General features: G+C 41.3%; 1 protein-coding gene across 3 annotated transcripts in view; it reads left to right on the top strand.

The window, feature by feature from the left end:
• The window catches only part of LOC306934672 (zinc finger matrin-type protein 4-like), a 125,118-nt gene that overhangs the window by 98,782 nt on the left and 12,360 nt on the right, over positions 1 to 13,976 (top strand). For 2 of the 3 annotated variants that reach the window (XM_079517341.1, XM_079517342.1), the window contains exons 6-7: positions 2,955 to 3,051; positions 12,856 to 13,164. In XM_079517341.1, coding sequence (XP_079373467.1) covers positions 2,955 to 3,051; positions 12,856 to 12,934 — 176 coding nt within the window. In that variant the 3' untranslated portion in view covers positions 12,935 to 13,164. Of the gene's footprint in view, positions 1 to 2,954; positions 3,052 to 12,855; positions 13,165 to 13,976 lie in introns of those variants that run through there. The other variant, XM_079517343.1, reaches the window with a different exon arrangement.

The following is a 13,976-nucleotide window of genomic DNA, read 5'->3' on the forward strand; positions in this document are numbered from 1 at the left end:
GTTCCTGCTTAATTTAGCATGACCCATGGACCCAAAACCATCTTTACTACGCTCATAAACAATCCAATCAGAGGATTACACTGTTGATCGATCATGACGCTACCTTCCCTTTGTTGTTCCCTCCAAAAGGCTGAGGCAATAAATCTCAATTAATTGAGACAACCAGAGATTTGGCCACAGATACCTAGCGCAATTACTAAATCGAGCCACCTCAATAAGAGACTGCAGTCTCTGGCTTATTCGAGAGCGAACAGGCCAGCGTAATCTAAAATAGCAGATGCCATGTTCTATTAATTTGCTATTTTTTCAAGACTACAAGGCACCAATAGTGTGGGCAAGTCGACAAATTATAGGCTGAATTGCAGACAGTATTTTCCATATGTTTCGCAACCTGTTTCTATATTCTCAGTTTGGGAAAGCTTCAATTTAATCCAAATAAATGAGAGCACAGACAACATTTTTCCTCAGTACACCTCCACTCCCGAACTGGTTACCCTCTTCCTGGGTTGAAGGACCAGCTCACGTTAACCAAAACAAATGACTATCCCACCACGCACCAGGGAGGCGTCAGAAAGCGCAGGAAATTGTGGTGATGGAGGTGAGCTATTTACAGAGGCCTGGCAGGTGCCCGCCCGGTGTTCCATCGTTCATGTAGGGTGGTACCAAGGCAGCGGGGCGGCAGCTGGGGGTGGGGAGTGCTGCAGGTAGCTGGCAGTGATGGATGCCGTGGTCCATCGCACAATCTTTCACCTTTTCAAAAAGTGTTTGAGAAGCGAGTTGTCAAAAGGGCCACCACAGAGCACACCCCTTGGTGCTTGGCGCAGCACTTTAATGTCAGCCTGCGAGCCCGTCAGGGGATGCTCGCACCAAATTGAAATTCCGACCCCAGTGGTGGCCGTCTTGACAGCACGGTTATGGCTCAGCCAATCAACAGATGGAGGGAATGAAAGTGAGTTGCTTGTCTCGCCCACGGGGATATTACCCTTCATCAAAACGGTGGAAAACAGCTGACACTGACATCTCAGAAGTAAGTTGTTAGCAAATAACACATTTTCAACATAATTTGACACTACTTTTTTCCTCAAGATATAATAGTGTGTTTTAAATTGCAGCGCTTGATACCATGGTGCTTTAATATTAACTGAATGATCGTTAATAACAGATTTGGCTCAAGAATGTTGGCAGAAATTTGATTCAGTGGAGGAGGGCAAGACATTTATTTTGTCTTGGCCATTTGCTCGAAGGCATGTTTCTGGGGAGACTTAACTCAATTGTGAGAACAAGGTAAATGTGAGGACCATTTATCATGCCACTGTGTCATTAATAATACATGACAGCAATTACACAGACCACTTTAACTGCAGCGGCATTTACATTTTATACATTTAACTGATGCCCTTTTCAATCGCAATTCACAATAGACAAGCAGATAAAAGGTCCAGTGCCTTGCTCAATGACAGTGTTCAGGACATGTGGTTGTTGATGGATACGTGAACGTGAACGTATCCACACAACGTTACTTTTGGAATTGTCTCTATTCTCACAAGGCTACTGTACCTTGTAGTGTTGATTTGACAGCAAATTCTGATTTAGTTTTAGTCATAGTCTTTTGAATAAAATGTATATTTTAGTCATATGAAAATGTTTAGTTTCAATCCAATCCAATCCACTATATTTATAAAGCACATTTAATAGAATGGTGTTGAACAAAGTGCTGTAGTGTACACAAAACAAATACTAAAATACCAAGAGCAAAACAACAATAAACAAGGCAACCTAAAGACACAATGCAGTGGAAACAGCAACTCTTAATCAACTCTTAATCAGCATGTCAGTCTAGTTTTAGTTGAGTAAATATCATAGGAGACCAATGTCTCGACCTTACACAGAGGTCTTCTTCAGGGAATATGTTCAATGCCAAAAAACACATTTAAAGCATTAATCACAATTCATTGTATGACTAATCAAACGTGGTTATTAGGTCTATATAGTGACGAGTGATACTTAACCCAACAAGGGGTACACTTGTACTGTATTGGTTGGATATTTAACAATAGCGGGGCGACTGTGGCTCAAGAGGTAGAGCAGGTCGTCCAATGATCCATGGGTCGGCGGTTCAAATCCCAGCTCCTCCTGTCTACATGTCGAAGTGTCCTTGGGCAAGACACTGAACCCCAAATTGCTCCCGATGTCCCGATTGGTGCCTTGCATGGCTTCCGCCGCAATCGGTGTATGAATGTGTCTTGGAAGAGCCACCCATCGACTAATCTAATATACGGCAACCTTCCCCGCGTGTTTCTTCACTAGTCCAATCCAGAAGAACACAGTTTGCCGGCCACTGCTACAGAGCTGACAATGAGGTTATATCTTCCCTTCTCTGGAATCCTGCCTCAAAGCAGACCAGAAGTAGAAAACTGTCGTTCCCCGATGTCATCGCTAGGGACACATGAATTAGTAAGCAGGAACTGGGGATGGTAATGAAGGACCGGAAAGTCTGGCGTGGTATTGTGAAATCCATGATCTCGACCGCAGTCGAAAAATGATGATGATGATATAGCCTTTTACGTCTCATGGGCATAAAAGGGGCAAGGACAGACAGATACATAGATCATAGGCATAAAGGGACATATGCACAGTCACAGATAAATACAGAGATCTTCATATATGGGCATGAAAGGGACACATGCAGAGACAGACGGACGGGTACTCTGTCAAACAATGGGCACTGTGTAAGCCAAGGCACCTGGCTGCAACTGGTGGCTAGGGGAACTGACACAATGGGCATAACTAGGTCAGATGACCAGGGCATGTAAAATGTAGTTTGATGATTTGATATAGTCTGTAAGTGGAGAGCATATACTGTACCTATGCATACTGTATGCTGTGTTCAAATATTTGTAATTCATGTCTGAAACATATTGATTTATTGTCTCCCCATTTGTCTTTAATTCCAGGTCTGAAACGAAGTTACACCTGTGAAGTCTGCAGTGTCACACTGAATTCCGTGGCACAGTACCACGCACATCTGCAGGGCTCCAAGCACCAAAACAAGTGAGATGATTTCTTGCTGCCAATGCATCCTAGCAGTAGTTAATTTAATCTTGGTACTTTGGATGTAGTTTGTTAGAATGTAAGTGCAGCATGACAACTTCCGTTTTCTTTCCTTTCATCACTGCCCTTGAATTCACCCAGCTCTCAAGTTGGGGGAGGGGGGAAGGCAGTACTGTATATTTGAACACTGCACAACGTTTTTATAGAAAGCGTTGCTTCTCCAGGACAGACATATTAGGGGAGCTCAGCTGGCATCTTCAGGCACCTTCTACCATTTAGGCTGAGCTTTATTGAAGCAATTAGTGGGAAAACTAGTCTAATTGAGTCATTTCCCCTAATTCTTTCACACTGCTACTAATTGGTGGCTGTTGTGCCTGCAGGAGCCAATCTCCAGAAGTAAACAAACATTTATAGACACAACAAACAGCCAGACAGGACCAAAAAAATATACTAACAAGAAATGGGCACTGATATCCAAGCATGCATGTTTAAAAATAATTTGTGTACACCCCCAAACAATTCTCAGGGATAAAATACTATTTATTTACATGCGCAGCATAAAAACAACATCTCGGATAACAATCCAGAACCTAACCGTGCTTACAGAAACTATTAAGATGAATATTTTCAGTACCATGTCAAGTTGATTTAGACTTGATTTAGATCACCAACAACACAAGTCTCACACTCCACACATAATGGATACAAGATATTATCCATATAAAGCAAACATCTGCATACACATGCTGTATATACGTACAAATGTCACAGTGACACTGTACAAGCACTGTGTACTTATTACACATATAGATGTGTTTCTATTACACATACAACATGGCTGTGCAATATCCTAATACACTCAGGTATCACACATTATTTTAACAAATTAAGACTAACTTGCATTAGTCCACATGTTTTCTAGAGTGACCAGAGTATTGACCCAGTTTCCTGAGCCTTGATGGTTTGAACTAACCTTGAGTTGTGAGAGAGGGCAGTGCCAGTGACAGGTGTGTTGGTTTAGCCAGACCTTAGCCAGCAGGTGTGAATTGATGGGGCTTTCATGTTGCGTATGCTGGATTTAATTCCCCCTGTTGGGCTGTCTCTCTGTCTGCACAGTGCACACAACCGGCAGGGATGCTGGTGCGGGGAGACGTGATGTGCCGTCTAACAGCTCGTGCTTTAGACACAGTCTGCTGCACTGCCTCATCAGTGCTAGCGACCCCCCAATCCCCCTCCCCCATACAACATAAACAATGCTGCTCCCTCCCCGGCTTGCCACAAGCTCTCCCTGGCAGGGCTGATTCAAACGGCATGCAGCACCCCTCTCTTAGCCGCTCTGCCTACTGTGCCAGGGCCCAGGGGTGTGTATTTAGGTAATTTATGCGTGTTGGTATTCAGTATTTAAGTCTGACGTCATTTTGTAGTGCTACGTTACGTCCGGGTCCAAGTGGCACCAGCTCCCGTCCGCATCTCATTGTAAATAGAATATCTAAACGCGTGAATCTTTTTACAATCACGTTATTTTTCAGAAAGGAAGCCATTGAGGGTTAAAATGGGTCTTAATGCTTCCAACTCAAATAGAATTATTAATGTTGTGTCCATGACAAAGAAAATATATGATGTGGAGACAATAAAGACTATTATTATCATTATTATTGAAGGTGGTAACAGTCCATTTGCTCAGTACAATATTTCGGGGGCATATTTAGAATGTGTGCAGGCTTGAGTATGTTGAATCTAGTTTGCAATTAATGAGGATTTAGTTGACACAATGAAATAAAATGGCGATAGTATTCCGTGTGGGGCAGACGGCCTGTCACAGCCAGATTTGGGAGAGCAGCAGCTTTGTTGTTGCGAGGAAAGCGGTAAAATGAGACTTTTGTGGTTGTTTTCGTCTCAGATTTAGTCCGACGAGCGTCACAGTATAACTCTATGGGGACACAAAAGCAGGACCCGGAAGTATCTCTGGAGGGGGCGCTCACGTTACGGCTAAAATACTGAATACATGTCGTAGAGATTGTGGTTATCAAAGTGTGGTCCGTTGACCCCCAGGGGTAATATTGCATCAAAATCAATTTGACCACAAAAGTCTATCAGCTATTTCGAAAACAGCCGATCTGCAAGCTCACAATGCGTCGCAACGTGTTGTGAGATAGTAGATGAGCTATTTTCAAAAACGTTAAAAATAAATGTGATATATATTATATATATATTAGGGGTGCTAATGTGGAAATTCTTGGCCGATACCGATACCGATGTTAAAAAAATAATCTAGCTGATAGCCGATACCGATGCAGATGTTTGTATATATATTGTATTTTTCCAAATAGTAGCCCAGGCTGTTAATATGCAAAATCGATTTGGACCCCGGGCGGGGAACTATAGGCTTATATTGGCAGTAGGCGGTTATTTATTTGCACCGGGCCATTATTTGGCTACAGTTCCTGTCGAGCATGTTTTTAGTGCAAAATTAAAAGGTATGATAAACATACATAGCAGGCAAAGTCTTTAGTCTTTTTGATTTAATATTGAGAATATGGGAGCTTATAGGCAGCTCCTGCTGCTTAATTGATTTGACCCAGATTTGTGCAAACAGACTGTGATGTAATTAGTTTGGTAGCACATCTGTATACAATTCTAATATTATAAAGATTTTAAAAGGCTGTCATATACTCTGAATATATTCTTTCAAATGAGGTTTGGCCTTATAGATCAAAAATACATGTGCTCAGTTTTTTAATGAATACATTTTCAACTATTTGAATAAAGGTTGTACACATCAGTGAAATTAACCTACCTAATTGAGAGAGTCTAGGCCTAGCAAGCACACCACAGCTCAGGCTGCATGGCTAACAGGGCTTGGGCTGGGCACTACCCTACCATCTCTCTATATCATTTGATAAAGGCATATAAAAAACATGACTTGTACACCCAATGAAAATATATACTTCACGGAATATATACCACTTGGAATTATAACAATCGGTTGAGGATTGTCTGTATGGCACGAGTTATATCTCAACTTATTGCGCAACGGGCCATTGCGCTGAGGACTTTGTGGTGGCAGTGTTTTACTTATACTTGTGACTTGTGAGGACCTCTGCTTGGATCCATGGTGACGATCTGCAAGCAACACTTTGAGCTTGTAGATACACGGAATGACAATTATATTTCACAGAATATATACCACTTTGAATTAAAACAATCGGTTGTGCATAGGCTGAGTATGGCACGAATGATTCTTTTGGGGATGTGGAGTGCTGTTGTGAGGTGGTGAGGCCACGGTGAGAGGCGCGCAGAAAATAGGAGAGCTGCAAACTCAACACGCTGTGTAGGCCTGGTAATATAAATGAGGCTGACTAAGTTTGCAAATAACGGCCCATGGGCGCTTATACGGACGAGTAGCCTACTTGTTAAGGGACCAAGTGACTTTGGTCACCTATTGTTTTTGTGTTTTTTTAAGGGACCAAGAAGTCACGAAGTGACTTTGGTCTCTTATTGTTTTTGTGTTTTTTTTCCTTCTTCTTCTTCTTCCGCCAGAAATAGCTGTTCTGGCTGAACCGTGCAGTCGGTTTTCGCGAAACGCAGTAATCTGGTAGAGGGCCATGCCAAACGGTGACTATGCGAAGCCCATGACGATTGGCCAAATGGTGGCGCTATAGCGCTCAATTGAAAATGCTAACTTTGAACGTGCATAGCTCATGAACCGTTTGACCGTTGACAATGACACTTTGATACACATAATTATGTGTCTCCTCATGCCGAACAACTTTCGTGTTCTGACTTTTGACCTCTGACCTTTAGATCACCCGCCATTTAGAATTATATGAAAAACATTTAAAATGTATCTCCTCCCAGGATCTTTGATCAAAATGCACGAAAACTTCTACACATGAACTTTGGACCTATACGGACAAAAAATATTTTTAAGTGAAAATATGAAGTTTTTATGAGCCAATGAAAATGGCTGTTTTGTGAAAATTCTTCTTCTGCCTCTAATACATACATGCAGCGCCATATGCTTATGTCACTTTACAGCATAGTAGAGGGTCATGCCAAATAGCACTGAAAGCAGTCTTACTCCAATTGGCCAAAGGGGGGCGCTATAGCAATTTTTTGAAAATGAAACCTTTGAACAGGCTTAACTCATGCCTCATTTGGCCAAAACTCATGGCACTTGTTTCCATATGTCCCTTGACTCATGGGGAACACATCTGTCACTTTGACAAGTAAGCTCCGCCCTCAGATTTTCCGCCATTTTCAGCAGTTTGAAAAATGCTTATACCTGATTTTCTGCCTGGATTTTTGAGCAATTTGCGTGAAACGTCCTACACACAATCTATGGTGCATTAACTGAAATCCCGGTTGAAGACAAGTTTGTACTCCTCCCCGCACGACTCGTGCGGGGAGGAGGAATATCACTCAGACTCAGTGGCAGTACACTGAGCGACACGCAGCCGCTCTATACATCTCCATACAAGGGTGTATTACTGGATTTGCCTGCAGAGCAGACCATCGGCCACTGCCATCGGTGAAAGTCAAGTTTTTTACCGATGCGCCGATGGCAGTTAACAAGGCAAACATTGGCCCCTACCGATTGTCGGCCAATGCATCGGTGCACCCCTAATATATATATATATATATATATAGAGAGAGAACGAGAGAGAGAGAGAGAGAGACTGTATATAGTGGGTTTTTTTTTTACATTTTAACATCACAAACATAGAATCTGCAGCCAAATACAAATTATTATAGGGGGTCAATAAACATGAAAAGGTTTGAGAACCACAGTCACTGCATTAGATAGGCTACAATTAATCCAAAGCCAGAAGCCAAGGATAGTGTCATTGTGTCTCTTGCAACATTAAGCAAAACGTGCTATATCAAGATATGTAGTAGGAATGCACACAATGTTTGGCCAATAACTGATCGATGCTGAACTTGCAATGCCGCCAGTTTCCATCTTCAGGGCAGCGTACACCTGTAACTGTGAGGACTGGTGCAGAATCCGATTTCTAAATAAAACACAGCTTTGTTACAGTGCAACCTGATTTATGACTCGAGGCTTATTGTACACTACACCCAGTTGCCCAGAGCTGGATTCTCAGATGTGATCGCAATTTGCTTTCACAATCTTTCTCTCTGACATCATGTCTGGAGGAGCACTACATTTCAGGTTGTCGGATCTTCAGGTGGCTTATTAAGTTTGTCCTACACTCCTCAGCTTTGTTTAGCAGTTATTTTGTTAGCACAGAATACAAAGACAATAACTGAAACATCAAACTTGAGGGGGATATAAATCCATCCAGTCCCTTAATTGCGGTGTCCCACTAAACACAGTTCCTCACAGTATCAATGTGTCTCTTACACCAGGGGTTCTCAACCCGTGGGTCGCTACCCCTCGGGGGGTCGCCAAATTATTTTAGGGGGTCCCCAAATTATTTTCAAAAAAAAATATATATATATATTTTTTTTTAAATTTATTTTCACGATTTTTCAAAAATAGCAGATCTACAAGTTCATAGCGCGCCACTCGGTGGCGCGCTATGAGCTTGTAGATCTGCTATTTTTCAATAGCTAAATTATAACATAATGCTTAAAACACCAAAAGGGGTTCCCGCCCAAAATGGGTTAAGGTTATTGTAGCAGTCAATTTATATTGGGGGTCGGGAGGGGGCGGGGCGGGGGTCCCGAGACGTTGCCAAAGCATTTCCGGGGGTCCCCGGCCAAAAACGTTGAGAACCCCTGTCTTACACAGCACTCAACCAACCCTCTTGTTGCATTCTGTGTTCCTCACCTTTGTTACTGTTCTACTGTGCCTCTGCCTCACACCACCACTCTACTACTTACACTCTTGACATGCACAGCTGAGGTTGTTCCTTAATCACTTGCATCCTCTGTCTTCCTCTTGCTACTGAAAGGGCCACGCTCTAGTTATGACAGCCATATGCAAGCAAATAGAGCGATTGGATCGAGGTACAGTATAACATACATTAACCAATAGAGAGATCGAATCTGAACTTAACATTATGTAAAGGGTCGCTTATGCTTTGCCAAGTTGGCATGAGAATAAAAATATGGCCATTCATGTGCGTGTAAATTAAAAGGCAATGTCTAGAATAGATTGTATGACTTTTCATTGCTAAGCTGAACCGAGGCCAAATAGCAAAATACAAATGTAGGGCTTTTCCACGGCACCACGGTTCTGATAGCCATTGCATTTGCATTTACACATGCGCACAGATTGCTGTGGAACAGTTGGAACCATACCCATTTCTGGATTCTCCACAAGGTTTCCTAAACCAGCAAACATTATTATTGAGGTTACTGTAGTTTTTTGAAGGGATGTCCATTGCAGAAGAAACACAAATGACAAAACTGTAGACAACAATGTTGTCACAGAACAGAGCAGAGTGGTGAGGCATGGCACAGATTAATTTGGCCTCAGTGACGCATGGTTGTGGAAATTGGAAAACAGCCTTTTGACTCAGGAGGGGGAAGGAATGACCTGTTCCTGACAAGAGTACTAATGAGAAGTGTGATCAATACTCCTCTAACAAGCCAGCTGCAATGCTCCATAAGAGCTCAGTTAAGCCTAACAGCAACACTGATGTCATCTAAAAGCAGACGACGATAATGGACACTGTCATTTGATTTATTAACCATATTAACACTTAGTCCGCGAGCATCTCTTGTTTTGTGGGTTGGAGTATTTGCAGGTCTGCTATGACAAAAATAGCACAGTCTTTCTGTGGTCACCAGTCGCGGAATAAGGAAAGAAAGGGCTCTATGCTGAGTCCAGTGGAGATGGGGCTGGTGTGACTGGTCAATGTTAACTAAGGCGAAAGAAGAGGAAGAACCTATTTGACCTCTAGATGAGAAACCTGCTTCTCTCTCTCTCTCTCTCTCTCTCTCTCTCTCTCTCTCTCTCTCTCTCTCTCTCTCTCTCTCTCTCTCTCTCTCTCTCTCTCTCTCTCTCTCTCTCTCTCTCTCTCTCTCTCTCTCTCTCTCTCTCTCTCTCTCTCTCTCTCTCTCTCTCTCTCTCTCTCTCTCTCTCTCTCTCTCTCTCTCTCTCTCTCTCTCTCCTCTTTAACACAAGGACATCACTATGGGATAGGAAGCATTTACCAGCCAATTTAGGGATTTGTACTGTTGTTTCAAGCTGTTATGACCTCTGTGGTTGCGTGACCACAAAATACACATACACAAATACAATCACAGGATGCCCTTTCTCAAGTTCCTTTCAGAAAATGTATCATGAATGTAATATCCGATCACACCCAAAGTGGAATCACATGTTGAGGGGCCCCTATGGAGCACACCTCCAAAACAGCTTTCACTTCTGCCCATATGGGTCATCACAAATGCAGCTGCACTGTTTGTTTTACAAACACAGACAGGCATGCACATACACGCTTGAGCAATAGAGTCGCACTGGCTCCTGCCAACTATTGCCCGTTGCTTATGGGATATGGAACATATAATGTTTTAAGCAATAGTTTAAATGCTACTTGGAGTTACAAAACAAATGGTGAGTTATGAACAGAACTGACTATGGTCAACATGACCAACGAGAAATCGCGCCGCAAGACACCTGACATAATATTTTGAGAGCCAAAATAATACGAAAATTAAACACATTTTGTGCCCCAGCAACCACTGACAAACCACTGATTGCCTCTCACAATTTTCAAATGCTTCCGTCATACACTGTGGAGCACGGAAGCTCTGATCATGAGTACAATTTAAAGCGGAAGTGAAGCCTCCTCCCCACTTCTGTTTTTTTCATTTTCATTTTCATTTCATTTATTTATTCAGCACAATATAAAAAACAACACAGTGAACAGTGTTGAAGAGGGGTAAAGTGCTAGGCTGAGGCAAAAAAGCCCAAGGGCCTTATACGAGGCCTCTACCTATGTAAATCAAAAATGAAACATTGTATAAGAGATATAGAACATCCAGAAGACATAATTGCAGTATATAAAACAAGAACAAAACAAAACAAAAAAACAACAAGAACATGATTAGAATTATTGGTTATCGACATGATTAGAGAAAAGAAGAGATGATACAAAGAAATAATAATTAAGTAATCTGGTCAATTAAGTGGGTCCTAAACTTATGTTTGAAATTATTCAATGAAGTAGAATTTGATGAGATTGCTGTATAGGTGTTCCATAGCTGGGCCCCCCTGTATCTGATGGAGAACTGACACAGACCAGTTCGGAACTTTGGGAGATGTAAATGATTTGCCTGTCTCGTATTGAAATGGTGCACATCACTGTTGAACTGAAAAAAGTTTTTACATGGCAAAGAAAATGAAACTGGCTGGAACAATACTTTGAAAATAAAGTTGCAGGTTTGGTATGTATTTAAATTAAAAATTGGTAAAATATTGAGTTGTTTGAAAAGAGGGGCAAAATGAGCAGACCAATCACTGTATGTGGCAAACCTGCAGAATCTTTTTTGCAACATGTGGAGTTTGTGAAGATGAGTATTATAAGTAGCTCCCCAAATGATATTGCAATATATAAGATATGGATAAATTAAGCTATAGTAAAGAGTTGGGAGACGGTTTTGATTTACCAGACTACGGAATTTGCCAATAATGCCAATAGATTTTGATATTTTCTTACAGACATGGCTAATGTGGTTTGTCCAGCTTAGTCTTTCATGGATAATTACACCAAGAAAGGTTGTTGATGTAACCTGAGAAATTGGATCATCTCCTATAGACAGATGTTAGAATTACAATACTTTTTATTTTTTGATGTAAATATAATAAAATTCGATCTTTTTATGTTCAGTGATAATTTGTTTAATTTAAACCATTTTGAAATATTTTCAAGATCGTGATTAGCCTTTGCCATTAGAGCTGAGAAATCAGTATGTGAAATAAATAAATTAGTATCATCTGCAAAGAGTACAGGAAACAAGAAGGACAAAGCCGCAGCCAAATCATTAATATAAATCAGAAATAAGAGTGGTCCTAGTATAGACCCCTGGGGGACCCCACATTTTAAGGAGGCACTCTCTGATGATTTACCGTTGATGCTAACAAATTGTTGACGGTTATGAATATAATTAAAAATCACACCCGTGTGAACTGAGTGGTGTAAGGTATTATGTGATGTGAGGTATTATATAAGGTAAGGTATTATATAGCCTGATCAGCTCTGATCTGACGTAATGAAATCACACCCGGATGTGATTTCACAACTGGCTTTTTTTGTGCAGAAAAAATGAGCATGGTTGCTACGGTCATCCAGTTCACCCGGGTGTGATTTAATTACGTCAGAAATTATTTTGAACATAGCAACCATGCTCATTTTTTCTGCACAAAAAAGCCAGTTGTAGGAGTGGTTACACCAAAAACCATGTATGAGTGATTCCAGCAAATCCATAGTGTAGTAACTTTTGAAGAAGAATATCATAATTAACAGTATCAAATGCTTTAGATAAGTGTACAGTTGCGCAAATGTATCCTAATATTAACATAAATAATCTAAACATATAGCTTGCTGCTTAGCAGAAATGGAAATAAAAAATAAGCTCTAAAATATATTCTTGTGAACGGAAAACAGATTACTCGGATTTCGGGAGGTCTAGTTCCAGACTATATAGCATTTGGAGATTGTGGAATAGTTGTCTGGCTACATGAGACTAGTTGCGCCTGGACATACTAACTGTGTACTAATAGACTACTACTAGAGTAATCATTTTGACTTTTTTGTCATTAATTCCTCCCCACACACATTTCTGTGTGTTGTCATTGTTGTTGTACCCTATTGGTTCACCTGCCAGTGAGGCGGCCCCACCGGGAGGACACAGCGCCGCCCTCCGCCCAACACTAACTGCTGACAGGTGCCGCCACATCCCGTAGGAGTACGTGCAGTGACAAATATCACCCGAACACGTGACAATTGAGCTTGACAGGGCATTCGACAAAGCCGGATGGACTGGTGGATTCGAACCCCTAGACTCTGCACGCAGTGGTGGGCAGGTACTTTACCTCTGTGCCACCCGAGCACCCTGGTGCTTGGAATCCTAAGTACTGCTTTTCATTCATTGTTCTCATTCTAAGCCATTTAATTAGACAACAGAAAACCGCAGTCCCTGTCCTCTGGATAAGAATTGAGGTCCAACACTACACATTGAAGTATGCAGTCAAAACAACAACATCCTAGTCTGCACGACATGGTGATTTAGATTAGTCTATTTCAAAAACACTTTCATACATAGAAATGCTTTTTTATGCGAGGTTCGTCATTCAATCTGTCTGAAAGATAAATTGTATTCTAGATTTTGTACTCAGAGAACTGACTACTGCCGTTGGTTTTAATTTGGTGCCATCGATCATTTCTGAAAGCTTTGTCACATTAATAAAGTGGTAGACTGCAACTCTTAGAATAGGCTAGTCTCTCACACACTGCTCAGTGTGCAGAGATCCATTAGCTGAATCCTCATTCTTTGCAGCAGTCGGAGAATCTGTTGCTCATTCATCTTTTAATGTTGCATGAAATGATCCACCAATGGTAAACCCAGTGAGTATCTGGAAGGAATGGTTACTCACCCTGATGGATTTGACGGCATCATTATCCCAACATGTACCGAAGACAGTCACGCAAATCATCTGAGGTTGTTTCGGAACTGTAGCAGAAAAAATGATAATAACGTCAAACCTATTCCATAACTTCACTTGGGTATCAATGAGAAAATGTGAATCAGACAGGTAAATTGTAAAATGACCTGCTTACTGGCCCCCCTGACGAACATGATTTCTCTGATTTCCTAATTTGATGAGATAAATTAATTCACCTTGTATATCTGCTATTTTTGTTTATTTTTTAATTGGAATACTAAATTACTGTTTTAGTTGGAATCCTGAAAACTAACGTTTATATAATTTCAAATGCATTTAGTTT

This window comes from Electrona antarctica, assembly GCF_951216825.1.
Source record: "Electrona antarctica genome assembly, chromosome: 12".
NCBI classification, from domain to species: domain Eukaryota; kingdom Metazoa; phylum Chordata; class Actinopteri; order Myctophiformes; family Myctophidae; genus Electrona; species Electrona antarctica.